This window comes from Uloborus diversus, chromosome 2 (genome assembly GCF_026930045.1).
Source record: "Uloborus diversus isolate 005 chromosome 2, Udiv.v.3.1, whole genome shotgun sequence".
NCBI lineage: Eukaryota > Metazoa > Arthropoda > Arachnida > Araneae > Uloboridae > Uloborus > Uloborus diversus.
The window spans coordinates 165,716,963-165,740,547 of NC_072732.1; the positions used below are offsets into that span (position 1 = coordinate 165,716,963).

The following is a 23,585-nucleotide window of genomic DNA, read 5'->3' on the forward strand; positions in this document are numbered from 1 at the left end:
TTTTCTTATTTTCTCTCCTGTTTTTCAGCTTTTTTTTTCCAGTATTAATTTGTTCGTTTCCGTGTAATTGTTGATAACATGAGAACATCTTTCTTTTTGTCTTTGAATCCAAACCAGTGGTTGGAAGTAGTGCGCTACAAGTAGCAACGCTACTGTAGTAGCTACATTTTTTAGTAGTTTGTAGTGTAACGCACTACTTTCTTAAAAAAGTAGAGTAGCGAGTAGTTCGATACAAAAAAAAGTAGTTTGTAGCGATTTCTGGAAACTACTTTTAAATAAATTTTCAAAAAAAAAAAAGTAAAGTAAAGAGGTTTCTCTAGCGAATCTGATGAGTGCAAGTTTTATGCAAGTGTAACTTGCACCAATCAAATTGTTAAGACTCGGAAAAATTCGAGCTGACCTCAGACATATTATTTTGGTTTGTTTGGCATCGAAATTTCCACTTTTCCCAAATATTCGCCTTGAATAGAGCATGGGTTAGAAAGAAAAGAAAAAGCGATAACTGCCAATTTAGTACCGCGTTTGTGTTTTCTGACAGGAGGGGGGGGGATCAAAAAGGTATCTATACGAATTTCATGAACATACCTGTAATTTTTGACATTTAAAAACGTCCCTCAAACTGTTTTAACCCATTTCTTAACTTCATATTACCAAATTTAAATATAGAGAACTAAAATCTTACTGTATTAAAATAATAATAATAAGCTGTGTTATTGAATAAAATCACTATTAGGATGCACAAATTCAATGGAGGAGAATGGCATAAAGTGAAACAGTACTGTACGTATATGTAGCTATAATAAAATGCAACATTACAACAGTACTGTACAGTGGATACAGTAATTATATTCTACTTTTTAGTTGTTCAAGCATATAGAAAATCTTAACATTTCATTAGTTGTCAGAAACTTTCTATTTTTCCTTCAATTTTTGAACTTCAGATAACTTATGGGAAATTATGTATCATCAACTTCATATTTAGAATGAAAAAGAAGCGGAGCAGCTTGTACACTGACAAAGCGATGTTTCGACTAGTACGGTATGGGGAAATTCAGCTTGCAGTGATTGCTAAAGGGAAAGTTTATTCACGAAACTAATATTAAGTGTGTTGCGGGTAAGGAATTTGCGTTAGTTCCGAAATTCGTTACTCGAGAAAAACTCTGCATAAATCGAATCGCGTTGCCGCGTGAGTTCACTGTTGTTTAAAATTATACATTGAAGAGAATTAAGCTTTCATTTCATATTTGGAATATTTATTAATATTCGATTATAAATACTAGTACCGTTTTCAATATTTTTCTATTTCTTTCTTTTTTCTTTTTTTTACTGATTGAGTGTGTTGATACATTGACCTAATAAAAGTCAATTATTAAATATTTTAGTTTTTGAGGCTTTTGGTAAAATTGAAAAATGCTTTTATTTCATTTTGTCAGTGGCGAAAAAAGGGAGATAGTGTCCAGGTCCGGACCACTAACTTGTTGCTCAAAACCAATGAATTAGTTCCTACAAAAAATATAAGTTCCCTATAAAATTAACTCCTATAATGATAATTAAATTTTGTTTAAGAAATGTTTATCATCATCTGAAATCAATTTTATGAATATGTATGTCTGTGTAAAATTTAAATTAAATTATGACTGCATCTGTTTATATTTTCAAGTAGCCAAGTTGCACTTCTTGAATTAAATATTCACTGTAGGAATGGATTAAAAATTTAAAGTTTGAATGGGGTGGTTTCCTTCAGTCAAAAGTACTACTTTAAGCCATTGAAATGGATAGAATGAACAAAAAAAGAAAACATGGACCCAGAAAATACTTTCATTTTCCCAACAGTTTTTTTTTTAAATTATTTTTTTAAATGTCCGATTTTTCAAACAAGGCATGGTCTTGACGTCACAAATGATGCACTTTGCCGCAACTTTCTACTACGTTACCACATTATGATAATCAAGCAGTGAATTAAAATTGCGCTCAACGCTTGCTATCAACCATATGGTTGTCAATTCAGATGCGAATTAAATATTTTGCACTGAGAATGGCAACACTGAATAGCATTTCATCATTTGTGATGTCATCGGCAGAAACCGTAAAAAATGAAAGGCTGCGATTTAAGTAATTTTTTAAAATTATTAAACATAAACAAATTTATAGAAAAAAAATGGTCAGAGCCTATGTTTTAAAGCATGCTCTTTCAGAAAAAAAATACTTTTTAAATTTTGGAAACGACCCCATTCTTCCAACTTTTAATCCTTTCCTGAAGCGAATACAGTAAAACCTGTGAAGTTGACCACCTGTCCAAGTACACCGCTCTTTTTAAGCACAAAATTAGCCCTTATCATACAAATCAACCTCTCTAAGTTGACCACTAAAGTAGTGCACCGCGAGTGGCCAACTTACACAGGTTACTGTATTCGTAAAAAATACTTCGAATGGCAAATTAGCTAATTACAGGAAAAAAAGAATAAATAATTCTTAGTAAAATTCCACGTTCAAATGAGCTAATTTATTAGTCTAAACCACTTTTTGAATTCTTTTTGTTCAATCATCAAACGATATGTATGTGTATGTTTTTATTTATTTATTTTTTTAAAAAAGTAGTGAAGTAGGGACTATATTTCAAAAGTAGTTTGTAGTTGCTACATTTTGAAAAAAGTAGTTGTAGTTAACTACATTTTTCATAAAATAGTTGTAGTTTGTAGTTAACTACATTTTTCATAAAATAGTTGTAGTTATAGTTCGCTACAAAAAAATGTAATTTTTCCAACCACTGATCCAAACGCATTGAAGGTCAATGCTCTGTGAAACGTTATGTGAGAAGATAACGGACTTCAACTTCAACCGCCATCTAGTGTCATTTAAAACTTCAAATAAATCGTTCTAAACTAAAATTACACAGGCGTGCTCTGGGGCTTCCTGGCACGGAAAGTCTAATCATGGCGGCAATAGCCCGGTCCGTAGAGGAAGAATCGCACAATCACGCCGGCGTGCTCATAGTCGCGAATGGGTTAACCCATGTAAGGGTCGCATAAAGCGATAATTTTAACAAAGAAAAAAAAAGAGAAAACGTGAACCGAGTGATTTTAATAAGTGCCTAAGCAATTGATAACATTAACTGCGATCACATTAAATGATGTCTACTGTAGTTGTATTTTTTGTATGTATTTCTATTTTACTTTCTTTTCCTCATTTGATATTTTTTCATTAATTTAACTATTGCATTTTGTAGCTTTCAGTTAATTATTGTAATTTCAATTCAGTACTACTAAAAAATTTGTTTTAATAGGTATATGTAGGGCTACAGGCATGACATTTTTAGACGTTGTATCAACTTTGACTGTCCTTAATATGATAACAAGAAATGAATTGGGAAAGTAAGTGCCTTTATTTTGTACTGTTGCTAGTTTGGAATAAATTCATTTGTTTTTTATTTCGTTTATTTTAATGAAACACTTTAATAATTTTTCTTACAGTAGCTTTTCTTTTTGTACATAACAATGTTAAATGAATTTAGTTTTGTGGTCCTCTACATCTTTATCATTTTGAGCATTTTATGCAGTTATGGTTTTTTTCCTTCGTAAAAATGAGAGTTTTTTTATTCCATGCATGAACTAAGGTACAGCCATTGAAATGCATGTACTCGGTTCAGGGTTAGAAAGCAGGATGTCAGGAAAAATTGTGCTCTGGAGAAAAATCTTAGTTTGCAAATTTTTTCAAATTTACAATTCGAAAGTTTCAGGGGGGGGGGGGGTCACTTTTGTGAATTTGGCCTCACCATTAATTGTTTGAAGTTTACTTTTCCCCTGAAAAGAAGTTACAATAAATGGAATAATAGTACTTTTTTGAAAAAAATCAGTAGATTTTAGGAGAATTGATCTAACGCTAGTACTAGACTTTTTTTTTTTGTTAGTTTTGATCCAGAAAGAAGGTGATGTATATCTGTAGCAATATTAAGATTTTATAACTGCAATTTTTTTAAAAATTTTAACACTGATCACAATTATTCCTGAGGTAAGAAAATCAGGCATCATTGGCACCTACTTTTTTGTTTTAGTGGACAAATATATTGCTTAGCCATAACTTTAAGATAAGTCTAATTGCTAAAGCAGTATTACCTGCTGGTCACTATTATGTTTCTTGTGTTGTTGTTAAAGTGTGTTTAAAAATACAGCTTTTTTTATAAAAAGTTATACACAAAAAAATGGCAAATGGACATAAAATCACTGTAGTTAAACTGAAAATTTAGGTGCAAAATACAACTGAAGACTTAATTTTAAACTGTGATTTCATTGTATTCATGTGTTCGATTAATTTTGCTTGAATGTTTTCCGAATGACACTTAATTGCTAATCTAATATAGTAGTTCATATGCTTGTAAAGACTAATGTGATCCGCCGTTGAATGTAAAATCTGGCTGCGTTAGTGACCACAAGCAATAGTTTTCCCTATTTAACGATTACGATATCTAAATTTTTTTTGTAATGACATTTTCCCAAAAAATCAAACATTAAGAGTAAAATCAGGGTTTGTACTCTCTAAGAAAACCTGGAATTCTCAGGGAAATTTCCAATTTTGCCCCAAAACATTTTTTTTTTCCAATTTTTTCCCAGGGAATTTTGCATTATGAGATCTAATCTTCATTTTCATCCATGTTTCCTGAAAAAAATTGGAAACATTTTGAGGAGAAATGATGCTAGCAATAAAAAAAAAGGTGACCCCCAAAAAAAACTTCTGCGGATGCCATTTTTGCCCCTCAATTGCTCCCAAGAAAAAAATTCCTAGGGTGAACAGGAATTTTGCACAAATTCAGCAGGGGAGAAGGCAATTTATTGCTTCTGAAGCACAAGCGTTCAAATGGTAGGATCTATCAGGAAAAACCTTTTTTTTATCAAATTCTTTTCAGCTATGCGTGAAACGCCTTGGTGAAAGGTAGTCGCAATTTTTAATCATTCATAACATGGACGTAGACACAATGCTTAAATGCTTAAGTTTCCAAATACAAAGCAGAATTTGATGTTTTCTTTAACTGCAGACTTTTGAAAATAACACAAAATGTGCTGCAAATTGTTTTTTTTATTTATTTTAGTTTGAATATGTAATTTTCTTGAGAAATGAAAAGTTTTGTTCTTAAAACTTAAATTTATCTATTAAAGTTTTAAAAAGTCAATTGTAATTTTCTACTATGTCAATTGAAAACATTTAAAAAAAAAACACAACTTTCCAAGCGATATTTTTATTTTCAAATTGAAAATTCACCATTTCATTAAATTTACATTATTTAAAAAAAAAAAAAGTCTTTCCCAGGGCTTACCTATTTACAAAAGAACAAATAAATAAATAGATAAAAATACTTTATTATCATATTTATTATCAGAAACCTCAATTAATCGAGGTTGCATTGTACTTAAATTAAAAATTTAAAAAAAAAAAAAATAGAACCGACTTCAAAATTGCTCTAAAAAGTGAAAAATAATTTTATTCTTTAAACACCATTGATAATGCTTTTAAACCTAATTTTTGAAGTTAGCACAAAAACAAAACGTAAAATCCAGTGTAACCATGCTTCGTTCATATTTTTTTCAGAAAAGCATCCAAAGTTACGAACGAAACATTTATATCGTTATTCAAATATGTTGTCATCAATGCATAATTTATGTGATGTGAAGAAACTGGGCCTGGTTAAATTTATAGTTGTAGTTAAGTTATGACTGTGAATGATTTTATCTATCGTTTTTGCGCCAACTTCAAAAATTATGTTTAAAAGCATTATCGATGGTGTTTAAAGAATAAAATTATTTTTCACTTTTTAGAGCAATTTTGAAGTCAGTTCTATTTTTTTTTTCAAAATTTTTTTAATTTCATTCTTTTTAGCGTAAATTTAGATATTTCAGTAAAAGTAAGAAGTTACCTAGTACGAAGTTCGGCTCTATATCACTGTATTGCTTTAGAAAAGCCTTTATTCAAAATTATCATTACAATTACTATTAATGTTACTGTTATATGGCACCAAACTTTTATAACAATGAGTTTCATATTGTCGCGTAGATGATGATAGCGAAGACAATGTGAAAGCCAAATGAAGCAAATACTCGTTAGTCTCAACTCGAGATCTTTATTCAGAACCACGAATGAACGTTACATCTCCTTATATACAACTTGAGAAAGTGCTGGAACTTTCCAGACTTGGAAAGATACAGAAATTAATAGAACAATTGAGAAAATACGGGAAACCGTAGAAACGAAATTTTAGTAAAATTCACTGTGTCTTAGTCGGGATTTGAACCTGGGTCGCTCGTGTGGGAGGCGAGAATTCAACCATTGAGCCACCGTTATCCACGGATGAAAAGTGCGAACTTTGCTACAATATCATTTTAATCATTTAATAGGGAAATTGCATAAAATGTACTGTTTTTTGCCCATAACTTTTTTTCTAAAGAACAAATATGGTCAAACAAAGTAATGGGACCTAAGTTGAGCCATCCCCTATCCATTAAAAAAAGAATCATCAAAATCGGTTCACTAGGTGAGACGCTATGAGTGAACAAACAAAAAAAAAAAAAACATACATACGGTATGAACTGATAACCGCCTCCTTTTTGAAGTCGGTTAAAAATAAACTTGGTACACTCCTTCCCCTTTTACAGTTTTCACCCCTGAATAGTAAACTACTTCGTAATAAGTGGAAATTTGCCTCTTTTTGTGATATGAATGAAATAGGAAAACAATCAAATGTAGAGATCTTATTTCCTTCGATATATCTATTTTTTACCCTTGAAGGTTGATTTGAATAGTAATGTTTTTTCTCCCCCGTCTAGGCTTTTAGTGACTGTAGATGAAAAATCCTTAGAAGTATATATGCAAGAAATAAGTAGAAAGAAAATAAAGAGAATTATTCTTAGTGCAGATTGCCTCTCATGGGAACCACAGGTTAGTCGGTGTAAAAAGAGCATGCATTTGTATCATCCTTTAAAAATATATTTTAATCATTAAAACTTTTAATTCATATTTTTCAGCGAAACTCTAAGAATGACAATTGCAAAAAGTGTAAAAAAGAAGCTTCTAAAATAAGAGACAAAAAAAGGCAGCTGGTGAATGAAAGATCAAAATCAAATAATAAAATTGAGAAAGTTTTCATTGGAGGAGAATGGTATTCGAAAGAAAGAATTAAATGTGAGACTTGCTTATTGTCACAAGAAAGAGAAAGAAGAAAGTTGTTAAAACATAAAAACAAAAGAAAATTGGCTGAACGACATATTGAATTGGATACCATATTAGCGGAGCCTAAAAAGAAGCGACTTAAATTGCCACCTGTTCACAGCTCAGTATTAGATTCTAGTGATGATTCTGCTGATTATGTTAAATTCACAACTGCAAAAATTAGAAATTTAAAGCGAAAATGGTTGAAGAAGCATAAATTGAAAATGCAAAAAAGGTTCGAAGAACAGAAGCAAGAAACAGGTAATAATAAATTAAGAATTCTCTGTTATCGTTTTTAAATTGACTCCCCTTACCCCACCAATCAGGATGTTTTTTTTTGCAATGCCTCAAAGCAGATATCCAATACAATCTAAAAATTACTTGTATCATTCTTATGAGTAAAGTATTAAAATACTGTATGGATATTCAGTACGTTACCGCCCTATGGCAAGGGCTAAGGCAGAAATACATGAAATACACCGCCAGCTCAGTCAATTCCAGCCGAGGACTGCCAATTCGTGCTTATTAGCACTCATCAGCCTGGTTTGGCACTTGGCTTCCTATGAGGTTTTCCACCTCCAGATCAGTTAGTCCTATGCCGGACTGATGAGTGCTAATAAGCACGAAACTGCAGTCCTCGGCTGGAATTGACTGATCTGGCAGTGTACTTCATGTACTGTATGGATACTTCATTTTTTATATTAATAAGGGAAACACTTGTCGCTATGTGATAAGAGAGATTTTGAGTGATGGCTGTGTGGAAAATATTCTGCAGACTTCATTTTTTGCTTGTTATGCTAAATGGGGCTTTGCTTGACCAAGAATGCTTTTGCTGGTGTTATTATTATTATTATTATTATTTCAAATTTGAGCTTTATAAACATTTTCTAAATGGCAGCAGACCCGGGGAGTTTCCTAAAGTAATAAAATAATACTGGACATTCCATAATGCCGGAAAAACTGATTCAAGGAAAAAAAAGCCTTATCAAATTGGGTGATTCTCCTTAAAAAGGCAATGGTTTGGCTAACAGAGATGAGATTTTTCCAGCCTTTGCTCGCGTTCCGGCTTTCTTTGTTGGCTTTTAAAACCTTGCCTCCTTTTTTAGCCTCTTACAAGCCTCATAGTGCTCCTATTTTTCTCAAAAATCTGAAAAGTTTCCAATTTTTCTTAATAATCGGTCCCTGTTTTCTTATTCTCTCTATTCCCCTTCCCCCCCCTCTAATTTTCAACTCCCACTATATCTGCTAAAAACGTATGTTTGGAAAGCATGGCAACGACGCCAAACACATGCTGCACTGAAAGTTGTATGCCTCCTTTGCAATTTCAATCTTTTTACATCCTGCAAATATTTCAATCATTTTTAATGTTGGATGGTTTTTTACTATATGCTACCTTATATATCCGCTTATTTTATTCATTATTTCAATATTTTTATTTCTTTAGTTTATTTTATAAAATATGCAAGTCAATCACAAAATGGGGTTTGGTTCCCACAGTCTTTCACTTTAATGAAACTTAGCATGGTTACCTTTTTTTTTTTTGTGTTTAAGAAAGTGTAAAAAATATTTATGGTAAATCTCAGATGGTTTAGGCTTTACAGCCTGTTAAAATTTTTGGAATTCATGATTAAATGAGGCAACTGCAAGTTGTTCTTTTTGATCCCGAAATCATATTTGGGCAATTCCATGATAAGGTCAACCAGATGACCAAATTTTCAAAATTAAAATTTCTATACAAATGAGGTGTCATTTTAAAGGTGAAGAGTTGTATATTTTGAAATGCCTGTCTAAAATTTGATAACTTCAGTTATAAATAAGTTACAGGAGGTTAAACTAAGGTCAACATCTTGAGTATTTTTAAACCATATTTGGTGACTCTCAAAGAAATTCAGTTTTTTCCAAAAAAATACATACTAATATTATAAATTGAGATGAATAACCATTTAAACGCACAATGTGTTGCTGGTGATGTTGCAAAAATGTGTCAAAATATAATTCATTTTGATTTGTAAAAGAATTCTTCTGTGATACATTAAGTGTTTCACGTCCGACACCAAAATGGGCAGTTAGTTATGCTGAGCCAATAATTTTAAAGCTACATACATGTATTTTTGGGTACAAAGTAAGAATTTCAATCTCTTTGATGTAACCTATTTTCATTTTGTAACAAGTGAATATTTTTTACTAAAATTTAGGTGTCGGACATAAAAAATTTTTTACGTCCGACACTGTTACATTCCTTTTAATAACATATGTTTTCAACTGTGTTTCACCTTTTTTTGCCTTTAATTTCAAAGTTAAAGTGAAACATGCAAAAAAAAAAAAAAACACTTTAGTGAATTTACTATATATACATTTAGGGTTGATAGGGATAAGTTCGACCCCTTTTGAGAAAAGGTGTGTTGAATGAACATAATAATACAGTTGATTAAGATCAATTTTGGCAAGTTTACCAAAACTATAAGTGCAAAAAGAAATTGGAAATACTAAATGACTGCGTCTATGTAAAGTTGGCTAAGGAAGAACCATTATCAACACTCAACTCATATAAATCTTGATGGTTTTCCTTCAGGTAAGTTTCGCACATAATAATCACCAGCTTTTGTAGCTGAACTATCAGTTCCTACTAAGTCATCGTAGTTGCCTTGTATTTCACTAATACAAAATTTTATCAGAGTTTGCTTTTGATTTTCAAATCCTCATTGTTATTGGGGAGCCACTTACCTCAAAGTGTGGGGACCTCTTATGGCCAAATTTTATGGGGTAAGTGGGGCCCCTACTCTAAAAGTTTTTAATAATATTTTACTCAAAAATTCCGATTGCAGTATGCACTTTAAGTCAAACTGTACATGAATGTTTAATGATCATAAAAAAATAAATGCTAACCGGGTAACACATCTTTGAAAAATGCTGCTTAAACTCGCCAAAAAATATTTTTCAGATTTTTTTTTTTTGACTAAGTTTCTGACCTAGAAATAAAATTCTACGTAACCCAAATATATGCAAAACTAATCACTGTGATGAACCATGGCATGATTAATGTAAAAAAGTATAAAAACCATGTGGATATTTTAGTTTTTGGGAGTGACCCACTTACCCCAGTGTTCCACTTCCCCCAATCAACCCTACTTTCGAATTAACTTGGTAAATTTTGTTTCAGTACATTTAACCCATAATTTACATACTTATGACTGTAATCATTGTTATGTATTTTCATTTAAGAGCAATAGTTTATGCCCAATATGAACAGTTTACGTCCAACACCGAAAATTTACGTCCGACACCAAGCTAAAAATATTTTTTAAATAATTTTATTCCTTATAATATCATTTGAAAACTGAAATATGCTTCAGTTACATCCAACACCAACTCTTTAAATTTTTTAAATTTATACTTTAGGGATCTATTTTGAAAAACTAACATAATTTTTTATTCAGTGATTTTTTATTCAGTTCCAAAATTTGATCATTTTGGTTCAGTTTATATTTGGTAAATGGAATTAACACTGATAATTTTTCTTCATTTTTTGCGTTCGACACCTGGAATTGCCCATTTACAACATTTTTTAAACCAAATTTTTAGTTCTAATGTAAGAAAAAAGTATAACCAATCATTTATATATATATATAATCATTTATCTATTTTCAATTCTTTCTATGAAAAGTATGTACTACCACTTAAGGAAGTTTAATTTTTACTCTGTTGTAAATTTTTACTTTACAAGCAAACCTAATTTTAAAATTTATGTTCTCATTTTCAACACTATAAATTCAAGTGTTTTAAACAAAAAAGATATTTTTCTCTAAAAATTTGAAAATTTGACATTATTGGCGATAAGGATAAATCGCCAATCATTGGTGCCTTCATACTTCTAATCCAAAGTCCAATCTAAGCAATATGTATAGCTCATAGCAAGCAATACATAGCCACCCCTCAACAGGGTAAATAAACAAGATGTGTTGAGTCAAGTTCAAATTTCCTGTAAGATAGCAATTTATATTCTATCGAGTCAAAAAAAAAAAAAAAAAAGGAAAATGACAAAATAAATTTGGAAACATTTCTAGAAAATAACTAAACAAAATATTTATTTCCCCATATGTGTAGAAAACATTACAGATCCAGTAAATAACCTTAAACTTAACTCTAAAGTTTCTGAGAGGTTATTAGATGCAATTTTTTTTTCCATAAATTTCCTCCAGTTTTTCTCCATAAGTAATTCATTTTTATTGAACCCCTTAATACATTTTTGTAATTACTTTACTATAAAGTTAGTTTTATTTCTTTTAATTTTAATATCAGTTGAAAATATTTTTAATACTGCATTTTGTCTAACAATCAATTATTTTCAAATGGGGGTCTATGGAGGAAACCATTATCATAGTAATGCAGTTCAGGAAAATTTGGTGAACTTGATCATAAAAAGAATAAAGTTTCTTTCTTTCTTTTTTTTTAAATACAGTTCCTGTAGCCTGTTGTTTTTATGAGTTCTGTTTTCATTAGTTTTCATTTTATTTGTTTTTTACAATGCAATCTAATCCCAAAATAATGTATGTGGTCAAGATCTGAAAATTATAATGTAATTAATTATATTAAGGGGAAAAACTTAGAGTTTTGACCCGAGTACAGACACATTATCAAAAAGGGTGTTTTTTCTTTGATAAAAAAGTTTTGAATTCTATATTCTGTAGAATTTCTTTAGATGTATATTGTAACGAGTTGACATGCATAAAACATCATATTTTTTTAATCTGTAAGTGTACAGAAATTCATTTGAGATGATCACATTTTAACGCTTTGGCACATTTTAACGCAAACGCATTTTCACTCTTTATATTGCACTAGCATCAAGATATAAGTTTAGTTAAACACATCATCTGTGTGCATTTGCATATAATGTATTTATCTTTTTTTCCCTAGATATTTTAAAGTATGCAGTTTTAGGAGAAAGCAGGAGCTCAAAAATTAAGGTCCATAGCTTTCTTCGAAAGTCCAGCAAAGTTAACATTGAGTGCCAGAAAAAAATGAAACACAAACGTTTCAAAAAAGAACGTTACAAAAAGCTAAGAAAGAAAGATAAAAGTAAATGTTATGGTCAGGAACTTACGAAAGATAAGAAAAAGCATAAGGTCAAAATGAAGAAGAAGGAAAATAAAAGTTCTGAAAAAGATGGAGATCGAGAAGGTGTTCAAACTCCTCCTGTTTTACTTCCTGCTGTTCTATCAGAAGATGACTCCTCTCGGGAAGAAAACTCTGCTTCAGAACATGATTTGTTGCCACCTCCTCTTCTACAAGCATCAGTAGTAGAAACTGTTGAAACTATTGAAAATGTAGTACCTTTACCTGTTGAAGAGAAAGATGAAATCAAAATAGAAATTCAGGATGTTATAGAAATACAGGTAAATGGTTATTAGATGTATTTGTATTAATCATATTTATCATATGTATGCCTCAATTGTCAAATTGATTAACTCCACTTTTTGAAAAAATCCTTATTTCTTCTTTAATAGTGCTTTATCAATGCCTAGCATGTGAATTTATATTCAAATTTTGGTTCAGTTCATTTCTGACCATGTGATGGCAGAAAATGTAACATGAGGTCCTATTGACTCCTATGGATAACACCATCTTCTTCATAACTATTCTCTACTAGAGGTGGTGAGTGGGGCTTCTAAGTTTAAGGGCAAGTTTTTTAGGAAGTTGAAGACTATTTTAGACCATCTTGAGTGACTGGGGGAGGTGGGTGCTTCTGACGTTCTCTCGCATAAATGTTTTGTAATTGTAATTTTAAAATCGCTGTTTTGTACTGTTTTGACAACGTTTAGAGAACAAAAAGGAGTTTCCAGGGTTGTACCCGTAATGTTTTTTTGAAAATAAGGTCTAATTACTACTACTAATAATAAAAACGAAGAAGTTTACACTGTTTTTGGTAATGTGAGGATAAGGAAGGTTCTTCTCAGAAAAAAAAATCTTAAACTCATGTCTTAAAGACTCAAATTAAAGCTATCTTTAGCAAACTTAAGAGCAAGGTGTTTGGCTCTCGCTCTCAGAAATTTTGCAAAGTTTAACATGCTTTTTAAACATTATTTCAGACTTCTCTTTTGTTGATTTAAGGAGAAACAAAAGGGTTTGGATGTTCTCCCAGTATTTATTTTTTGAACTGAAGAAATCCTAAGAACTTAGTTTTGAACTTCCTTTGGGGACTTCAGAAAGAAAAATAAATCTTCGGATTCCCCCCCCCCCCCACCCCTAAATTGGAATCTTAAAAACTAAGTTTTACACTATCTAGGGGGATTCTTTTCCTGATTTCCCCCCCTCAAACTGGAGTCTTTGTAATGCAAATTTAGTTCATCTTTGACTTTAAAGAAAGGAGGGCTTTTGCTCCCCCGAATCACCACCACTGTTCTCTACTTTTTGCTTTATGAAGTTAGTCGATTTGGTAAGTGAGGCATTTATATAATATAAATTCCAGTTACTGAGGAAACCCAGAATTTTAAGAGAAATAAAGGGTCTGGAACAGGACCCCGCCAAGCTTGATCGGCGCCGTCGTGCAAATGCTCTTTGAGCGCCTTTATGAATCGGTGTTTGAGGAAAATAAAGTTAATACCTGGAGGAAGGTTTTGTAGACAAATATAAAATTTTAAAAAATACGTTTGGCATTCAATTTATATAAAATATGTGTGTATATTTAAGTTCGCAATATAGTGTACGTTTTTACTTCATATATCGAAGTTGTTACGAGTTCAGCAGCTCCTCTGATATGCAAATAATGCGTTTTGGAAGAAGAAAATATTTTAATATAAGTTAAAGCCACTTTGAATATCTATTTATTCTCTAAGTGATGAACAATTAATAAAGCTTTTTTGAATGCCAAAACCTGACGACAGGAGAAATGGCTCAGCTAGAAAATACTTTTAGGGGGCCACAAATTGAAAAAAAAGAAAAAACATATATTTTAATAAGAGGGGTCCGGGTGTTCACCCCAGGAAAAAATTGAAACTTGTAGTTTTAAAAACTCAATTTTAGACGGTCTTTGATGGTGTTATGGGAAAAAACGGTAGAAGAGGCTCTGCGGGAATTCATATAAGTTAAAGCCTTAAAATATGAGTAAAGGCCATATTTATTGGCGTTAGAATGAGAAATGAAACTCGAGGATTCTACCCGATCTTTTTTTTTTGTTTGGTAAATAAAAAGAAATCAATTATTTTTTTCCCTTTAAATTTTTGAAATTGAACTTCCAAAAAACGCAATTGCAGACAACTTAGAAGATTTTTATTCGAAGGAAGTTTTAGAGCCCCCCCCCCCCCAGAAATTTTTTTCAAAATTAAAGTCCTAAAAACCTAAGCAGTATTCTATGATATTAGAAGTGGTTCAGAGGCTACTCTAACATTTTTTCGATCTGGAAAAAAGAAAAATAATGTAAAAAGAAAAGAAATAGGTTGGAGGGGGAGTAGATGACCAATTAGCTGAAAAGAAATTAAAGGTTTACCCCAACATCTTTATTTTTTCCTTATTAAAATCACTTTGTTTTCCAAAGACGCATTTTTTTGCTCCTTCAACAATAAGTAAATATTTTTGAAAAACATTCAACTAAACCTTCTGAAAAGGTGGGGCCACGGGGCTGTGCAACCAGAGGGGTGCTCTGTGGACCCCTACTTCCTCTGGTTGCGCCATGTAACAGAAGGTTACTGAGTATCTCTCTAAATTGAAGGATAATATTGTAAAGAATATTCCTCTTTAAAATCTGAAACTGAAACTTGCCGGTAAAACGAATGTATCGAAAATACGAAATCATTAAAAAGGCATTGAATTTAATATCTAAACAAACACATTGTCCAAAGCTATTTCTTTAATTTAAAACACAAATAGTCGAAGAAAAATGGGGTGGAGGAATTGAGTAATTATGGTCAAGTCGTTACTTTTCGGAACTAAAAAGTTAACCTAAATTATTGTCTACAATATATGCATATTATGCACAGGTAAGTAATATGCAAATGTGCTTACCATATTTTTTAATGTATGATAACATGCTGCAGTGGAATTACCATGAACAATAAGTTAAAAATCACAAAAAGACATATTGCACAAATTATAATGTAACATATTCACTGCAAGAACCAAAATAGGGAATAGCCAATTTCTTGGGCTGCTTCATATGCTCAACCTTGTGAAATTATAGACATACCGAAATAACATTCATGGCTCCACATATAAAGAAACATGCTAATGTATGCATTAATTAGCATCATGTGTTTTCAGACACGAAAAGGCAATAATTTTTCCTTATAGATTGGCAGCAAGGAGGATTACTTGTTTTAATGAGCAGTATAATTTCACCGCTGCTTTTGTAGATATAAGGAAAAGGTCAATCTTATCTTTGTGGTTGGAGATTTTTCCCTCCCAATTAAGAGCATTTTTGATTGGTAGAGCTTGGCGCCTTTTTTACTCTGACGCCGTCGTGCGCCGCACGACCTTGCACATAAGGTCACCCTGGTCTGGAATTACTCAAGATATGTTTGTTAAGAATAAAGGAAATAAGGCATTTTGATGATATAAAATGAAAAATTATGTTTGAATCATCAATCCATTGTTGATTACTGGGAATTAATTCTAGTTAGATTAGAAATAAATCTTTAAACTCATACATTTTTTAACTGTAAGAAATCATATCTTGAATTTACTAAATAATGTTAAAAGCAGAAGGGATGTTAAAAATATTCTAGTACCAAGTTTTTGTTTTATTTATATTTTTTAATGATTTTTTTCTTTGATAGTATTAATAATTACATTTAAAAGAAGTTAACAAGTAAATAAAATTAAAAAGTAACAACAGTATAATTTTTCAACACATAAAAAAATGTATAGGTCATGTAATGTACCTTTTCTTGGTAAATAACTGTTGTAAAATTCAATATTTTTTATTCAGTTTTTAGGAATTTCAGTTAGGTATTCATCCGATAATGAAGTTTTATTACTGTGCGAGATGTTTCCCTAACACTGAATATTGGGGAATTTTTAAAGCTTTTCAGACTATCCATTGATTTTCTTTCTTTTCTTTTTTTTCCGTGCGTTTTGTGTGTACATTTCTTGTTTTTTATCGATTTTTTTTTTTCCATTTTACTACTATTAGTTCATTGATAGCTTTATAATTTTAAACCCTAACTGTTTTTGTACCAAAATATTATATTTGTTTGCACTTTAAAAAGGGATATAGTTAAATTATTCAAGTATTTTGTTTACTATTCCAGTTTCTAATTATTGCGACTATCAGAACATGATTGATAGGATTTTTAAAATCATTGTAGCTCATTTAACTCTTTTTACTTTACCAAATTTTGGTAGCCCTATTTATTACTCTTGGGAAATTAATTCATTTTTCTCACTGACATGTTTTGAATACACCCCCAGTTTTCCTGTAATGCGTCAAGATAAATAAATTAGCAAGTTTAGCATCTTAGTAGCTTTTCATCTTTGAAAGGTACTTTTAGATACTGATTCTCTTCTTTTTCTCTTTTTCCTTGCATCAACAACATTTTTCTGGATTAGCATTTGATCATGATTCAGATTATCATCATTTGAAGTCAGGCTAGATTTTCATATTCGGGGCTGAGTATAGTACAATTCTTGTGATCTTAACTTTGACAGGAGTACTTGAAGTTGGCATGTGAATGAATGACATTTACCATTGGTAATAATCTGCTTTTATTTTGGCATAAATCAGCAGGCATGCAAAAAAAAAAAAAAAAAAAAAAAAAAAAAAAAAAAAAAAAAAAAAAAAATCAGCCAGGTGAAAAGCATTTTTATAATAAAAAACTAAAAGCAATAGTTTTAATAGTTTTGTTAATTACCACTTGAAAAAAAAAATCTTGCAAACTTAAGCCACATATCTTATTTAAAATAGTGCTCAAAATTTAGGATGAAATGGAAAAAGCTTTTGTCTATTTTCAGACCTCTCACGCTCTCTTTATATGTTTAGTGGTGATTTCTTAAGAGACTTAATTTGATCTCTAAACAGCTAGAATGCCTTTTGAAAAAGCGGTCTTTCACAAAACTAAGCAAAACTTGAATGTCAGCAAAATCATTTGTAAAAAAGTTTGATGAAAATATAACACAATCATAACCTTCACATTGAAAGTTATAAAAATGGACAATTAAAATAAAACTAACACACACTCAAATTGTATGAAATTAAAAAAAATAAACAATTCTGCCATGTTTCCCCGCATCAGCGAACATGCCAGAAATAAGTGAGGTTGATCAACATGCCGCAGAATTCAAATTTGGCCGCATGCTGATTAATTTAAGAGTTCATTTTGCAGCTTCAACAACAACATTAACAAAGTAAATTTCTGTTTCAATCACAAAGTGAACTGCGACAAAGGAAAATGTGTTTGTTATTATTGTTAGGTCATTTGCTATGGATTTGGTCAGTCAATAAAGTGATTGACTCAAGAGTCTACTAGTTTTTTTAATTTTTATTATTATTTATTATGTAACTAATGAATGACTGAATAAACAAGCATAGCTAATAATCAACTTGCAGTTTTGGAGGGCATTTTCTCTTTTCTGCCATGTCCTTTTGAATGTAAAACTTTTCACTGGAAAGTAATTTCTTTTCTGGAATTGTGTATAGGCAATTTTTTTCCAGACATAATTTTTTTAATCATCACTATTCGTCTTGGATGTTATATTCAGAAAACCTAGAGCTATGTCTACCGAAAACTCTTGTTGAGTTATAATGAGTGAGCTAGCATGAAAATGAGCAAATTGTTTCTGGCTTATCTTCATTTATACTTAGTACCCCTTCAAATTTATTTGGGCTTGATTAATGTCTTGTTGCTTATTTTGGAGCAAGGTTTTTTATTTCTATCTTTTTTTATTTTATTTATTTTATTTATTTTTTTTTGACAACTACTGTGGCGCTGAACTAGTGTCAATTTATCCAAGGTACTAATTCGGAAGAGTGCTTCCTTTGTCTCAAAGTTCTCATAATTTGTCAAATATCAAAACTGATTTGTAGAAAATTTCAACTTGCCATAGCAAAACACAGCGACAGTGTAAGACATATTTCTGTGTTAAAAAGCTAGACAATAATGGTTTTATGTGGGATGCTTTAACTACCAATCAATTAGCTCAATTGCACGGATATTGATTAGTTAATTTTTCGGTTAAATATTTTAAGATTTGTAATCACATTTGTTTATATTTTTATTAGATATTTCATACAGTGTACATAATTATTGTTCATTTTATGTTTTTTACATAATTACATTGTGTATTTATTTATTTTTTTTTATTTTCAGCAATTAGTAAATTCACCAAAAGTTGAGGCTGAGAATTTAACTACTGAAGTACTTGAAGAAGTTATTGATGAAAATGAAGATAATGAAACTGAAGATGTACCTGTACATCATGTTGAGCAGTTTGAGGAAGAAAAAGAAATTGATGATGATATTATAGATAAGTCAGAGAAAATTGAAGAAACATTCAATGAGGAAACTTCTAAAGAACCAAAAACAGTAGAGACAGCAGATCCCTGTAATAGTGCAATTACAAATATGATTGATAGAGCGGTAGCTCCTCTTTTCGCTGATGTTGAAGTTATAGAGGAAAATACTTTTTATAATGAGGTGAACAATGATTCACTGGAAGATAGCCCTGTTGTTGTAGAAAAAAGTGAATTTGTAGAAGTAAGTGCTGAAAATGAAATAAGTGAGTTAAGAGAATCAGTTGATTTAGCCGGAGAAGAGATGGTTGATATTAACAGCAGTAAAAACATGAGTAATGATAGTGTCGAAGTCATCTTTCCCGATCAGTCTGATAAAATGGAAATTCATTCTCTTCGCTCACCTGAGCCATCTATGCATAATAATTCTGAAAGTTTATGTTTACATAATGAGCTTAAAAATGAAGAAGAAGAAAATGAAGTAAGAGAAGCAGTTGAAGTAATTAATGAGCAAATGGAGCATTCATCTGGTATAGATATGCCACTAACGCCTCAAACTCCAGAGTCCGATCATTCAAGACATTTTCGAGACCTTAGTCCATATCAACCTCAACATGATTGTGAGAACTCGATTCAAGAAGTGGACGATTCAAATAATGAGGAATGTCAAGATGTTGAAGATGATCCAATAAATAAGATGTCTGAAAATGTTCAGGAATGTAGATACCACGAACAACTTAAAAATGTTGCACAAAGGAACCTTAATGCAGGGAATGATTCTTATTCTCAAGATATGATGGATCAGCCTGAAATTATTGTTGATATTCCTCAAGTTTCTCAGCCATTGTCGCAAAGTTCTCAGTTGTCAAGTCAAATGTCAAATCCATCGACACCAGTTGGAACTATTGTTTCAAAACATACACCTACACCTCAGGAGATGTCTAGTATGGGTGTTTATACACCTGACTCTTCTACAAATAGTGGATATAACTCTGTAGAAATTGATGTTTGTCAGTTAGGCTTAGAATCTCCCACATCAGTTTGCAGCAGTGAAATTGCACAAAATTCTGTTGAGGCAACCCGTTCTTCTACACCACAGTCATACCCAGATTGTGCACAGCTAAACAATGCTTCGCCATACTGTGCCAATGTATCAATTTCTGAAGCATGCTCTAATCCTACTCGGCGAGAAATGATTGCTGCGGCAGCAGCTGCACAGGCTGCAGTTGTCCAAGCTCAGGCACAAGCTCATCATACCAACCAAAGTAGTCACTGTGTCAATGTTTCTAATAGAAAAAGACAACATTCAAATGCAGCTATAGCCCAGAGAATAGCAAATATACCATCCGCTGGTCCAGTCTCTAGTTTAATGCAGTCTAGTATGGTAAGTGTTAACGCAACTGCTGTAAATGCTTTGTTTGTTGGACCAGCTCCCAATACCAATAATGGCTACATGAATGCAATGAACATGAGTGTCCCATGTAGTAATGCAACTGCTGGCGGTGGTCCAGTGGCTGGATCATACATGGTCGGAGTTCCTGTTGCTACCGTTATACAGCCACAATCAGCTGCTGCTTTCGCCGCTGCTTCTATGCAAAATCACCACCAATTGCAGCAATCGCCTCAAAACTTTTCCGTTGCCAGCCATCCTTCAGGTACAATTTCTGGTGCTATGCAAAGGCTAACACATGTTGGTGTGTCACCAAGCATAGCTCCAAATACCTGTCCAGTTTCTTCAGTTACCCCAAATTTTCATATACAGTCTCCTAGTTATACCTATACTCCTACACCAACTCCTACACCTAATACTCCATCACAAATTGGTACCAGTTGTAGCCTAGCAAAATTACAGCAGCTTACAAATGGTATTATGGACATTGTTCCCAATCCACCCTGTAACACCATGACCCCACCACCAAATATGACTCCGCCTTCTCCTCAAGTTAACATGACTCCTCCACCTCAAATGCAGCGCTCTATAACCCCAGCAATGACTGGACTTCAGCCTCAGTTACCGATGCAGTCAAATTCTCATAGTTATAGTAAATATCACTTTCATCATCGCCAAATGCAGAGGAATCCAAATGTTGCTCTTAGTCCCAATTTGGTAGCTAGTTATCAGACTATCAATGGCGTTGGTTATCGTATACAGCAAGCTCCAACAGCTGCAGCTATGTTAAATACCGGTTATATTACAAATGCTAGCTTTATTAATCAAGCACAGCTGCCACCTTCTGCTGCAGTCCAGATGGGGATGGTAAATGTAAATATGCATGGACAAACTCCATACCAGGAGACTTTGCAACCTAATAGGCCACAGAATGCAATGTATACAACGTACAGCTATCACATAAGTGGCAACTTACAGCCACCGTCTATAAATTCGGTAATGCGGCGGTAAGCAAGTTTCCAAACTCTACATTGTTTCCATTCTTCCACACATGTTTTCTTTTCATGAAAGAGTGTCTACCTCATAAATGTAGATGGGCATTTATTACGAGCCATACTTAAGATTTATATTTAAAATGAATTCTTGCATGATATGCATTTGTCGGTGAAACCCTTTTTTCTTAAACAAAAATATTGATTTTTGTGGTTAATACTCATATTTTATCACTATATTTTCATTTGCACCAGTGATTTTGTATATAGTTTTTACTTTTTGTGCAGCGTACTAAAAATTTTAATATGAAGCGCGATTTTGTTTTTAGAGTTTTTAATTGTATGTAAATGAGACATATTTTAAGAAATTAATGTGTTTTAAATTCTTTATCATCTCATTAGTAGTTATGTTTTGTAAAATGAGGAACACAATAGCAAATAACCATTTACGTAATGATCGTATTTGTGTATAATGCAAGAAAAATTAGCCAAAATCAAGCCAGTACACAAGAGTTAAAGCTAGTCAAATTTTTATTATTAGTTTGCGGAAAACTGAGGAAAGCAAGCAATATTTTTAAGATAGAAGAATCTTAAATGTAAAATTGCTCGACAGATTTTCTATGTTTTAGGGGACAAAAACATGACAGTTCATGTTTGTTATTTTATTATATTTTTTTCACTTGTTTCCATTATCCATGCATCAAAATGATGCATTTTAATCCCCAAAAGCTTAAAAAGCAGAAACCACTTCATTTTTCTAAGAATCTGAAGTTTTTTTTGCATTTAATGGTTTATATAATTTTTTACTTGAAAAAAAAATGTATAAAATATAAATATTGTTAATTTAGTGAACTACATCATACAAGGAAAGAAAGAGAGAGAGAAAATAGTTTGTATAGTGTACAATAACTTGCACAACTACCTTTCGTACAAAAGTACAAATACAGAGATTTTATTATCTGTATGTATATATTTATATATTATATGATTTACCAGAATCTCACTATGATTGATGTCACTATACTTGCATTTGGTTTTTACAAAAAAAAAAAAAAAAAGATGGAAAAGAAAATTATTATTCTTCATATTTTATTAGCACATATGCACACACTTTTTTTTAAAAAAAATTCTTACACATATATATACATATTCGTCAATCAGTGTTTATGAAGGACCCTGGCAGTACAACTGTTTCCTCTCAGTGCTAAACTACAGTGATGAGCATTGCCTGATTACTGAATATTCCAAGGCTGTGGCCTATAGCCCCTGCTTTTTAGAGGCCCCCAAATGGATAAAATTGTTTTAACCTATGCCTAAAATTGTATGTTTTGATTTCAAAAGGGCACGAAAAAAAGCATTTTGCCTTGTTCCCGATATCTTAATTGGACCATGGCAATGAGTCGTATGTAGTAGGACCTACTCAGAGGAAGATGAATGCTAAAATTAGCTTAAGATGTGTAATTTCAAAATTTATATAAATGATGTCACAAAAATGGATTATGAAAGTCCCAACCGCAAAAAACAACATTTGGCCAAATTAGTAGTTGTCAAGTCTTGATCTATTCATATTCTTTTGTTACATAATTTTTTGTTTATTTAGTGCTATTTATTTTTTTCTTTTTTGTACTTTTTCATGTAAGATACTTTAACAATATTTTTTTTCTTTAGAAAAAAAAACTTAACTTCAGCACAGAGGCAATATATGTATTGTATGTATATATCAGTCACTTCAACTTTATTAACTTTGTTGTTTTTGAAACCTCAGTTTTTGAAGAAGTTTTAAAATAGTTTTCCGTAAGCCCCTTTTTCTTGAATTCAGTTCAAATTGCTCTTCAATGTCATTTTGCCCTAAAAGCACAATTATTTGTGTCATCTAGAAGAAAAAGGCTACCTTTTCAATTTTTATCGCACATGTTAAGTAAAGCAATTTGTAAAATGAAGATTCTTTTTATTATTATTTTATTTTTTTGGCTGTGCTTTCATACATGAAATGAAAACAAAGTATCGAAAAAACTTCCACTTGTAAGATATACGTTCAAGTTATTAAGACAACTTTGTGTTGAAAAACACTAAATTATTTTGATACCCAATGAAAACTGTGAGGAAAATGAAGATTTGAGTTAAAAACCTTTAAAGAATTTTTCTGTACAAAATGGAATCCATGCTTCAACAATTATATTGCTCAAAATTTAATGTACTGATTTACAGTGATAAAAGTTCCCTCATGCCTTAAAATAGATAGCTGCTATATTTAACCCAAAATTTGTGCCTTAAGATGTCCTCAATGGATATGTAATGCAAATATTCATCAGAAAAAAATCCCCTTTTATGTTGCTTTTTATCAATCATATAAATCAAACTGATTCTGGTGCTATTGATATAATCTTGAATCATGCATGATAACAAGTTAAATCAATTAAGTTTTGATGATCCTTGCAATTGGGACGGGGGAGAGAGAAAGTTGAATAAAAGGCATCTGAGGTCAATATTTTAATGCTTCTAATTGGATAAATATTGGACGACTTCACATAAATAGTACAATCCTAGTTTTTTGCACAGACTTTGT

General features: G+C 31.6%; 1 protein-coding gene across 1 annotated transcript in view; it reads left to right on the forward strand.

The window, feature by feature from the left end:
* LOC129216133 (histone acetyltransferase KAT6B-like) overlaps positions 1 to 22,799 on the forward strand; it is a 48,764-nt gene extending 25,965 nt beyond the window's left edge. The window contains exons 11-15 of the mRNA XM_054850289.1: positions 3,284 to 3,371; positions 6,813 to 6,924; positions 7,011 to 7,455; positions 12,112 to 12,590; positions 18,495 to 22,799. Of these exons, the coding sequence (XP_054706264.1) occupies positions 3,284 to 3,371; positions 6,813 to 6,924; positions 7,011 to 7,455; positions 12,112 to 12,590; positions 18,495 to 21,038 (3,668 nt within the window). The 3' untranslated portion in view covers positions 21,039 to 22,799. The remainder of the gene's footprint in view (positions 1 to 3,283; positions 3,372 to 6,812; positions 6,925 to 7,010; positions 7,456 to 12,111; positions 12,591 to 18,494) is intronic.
* Positions 22,800 to 23,585: the final 786 nt, after the last annotated feature.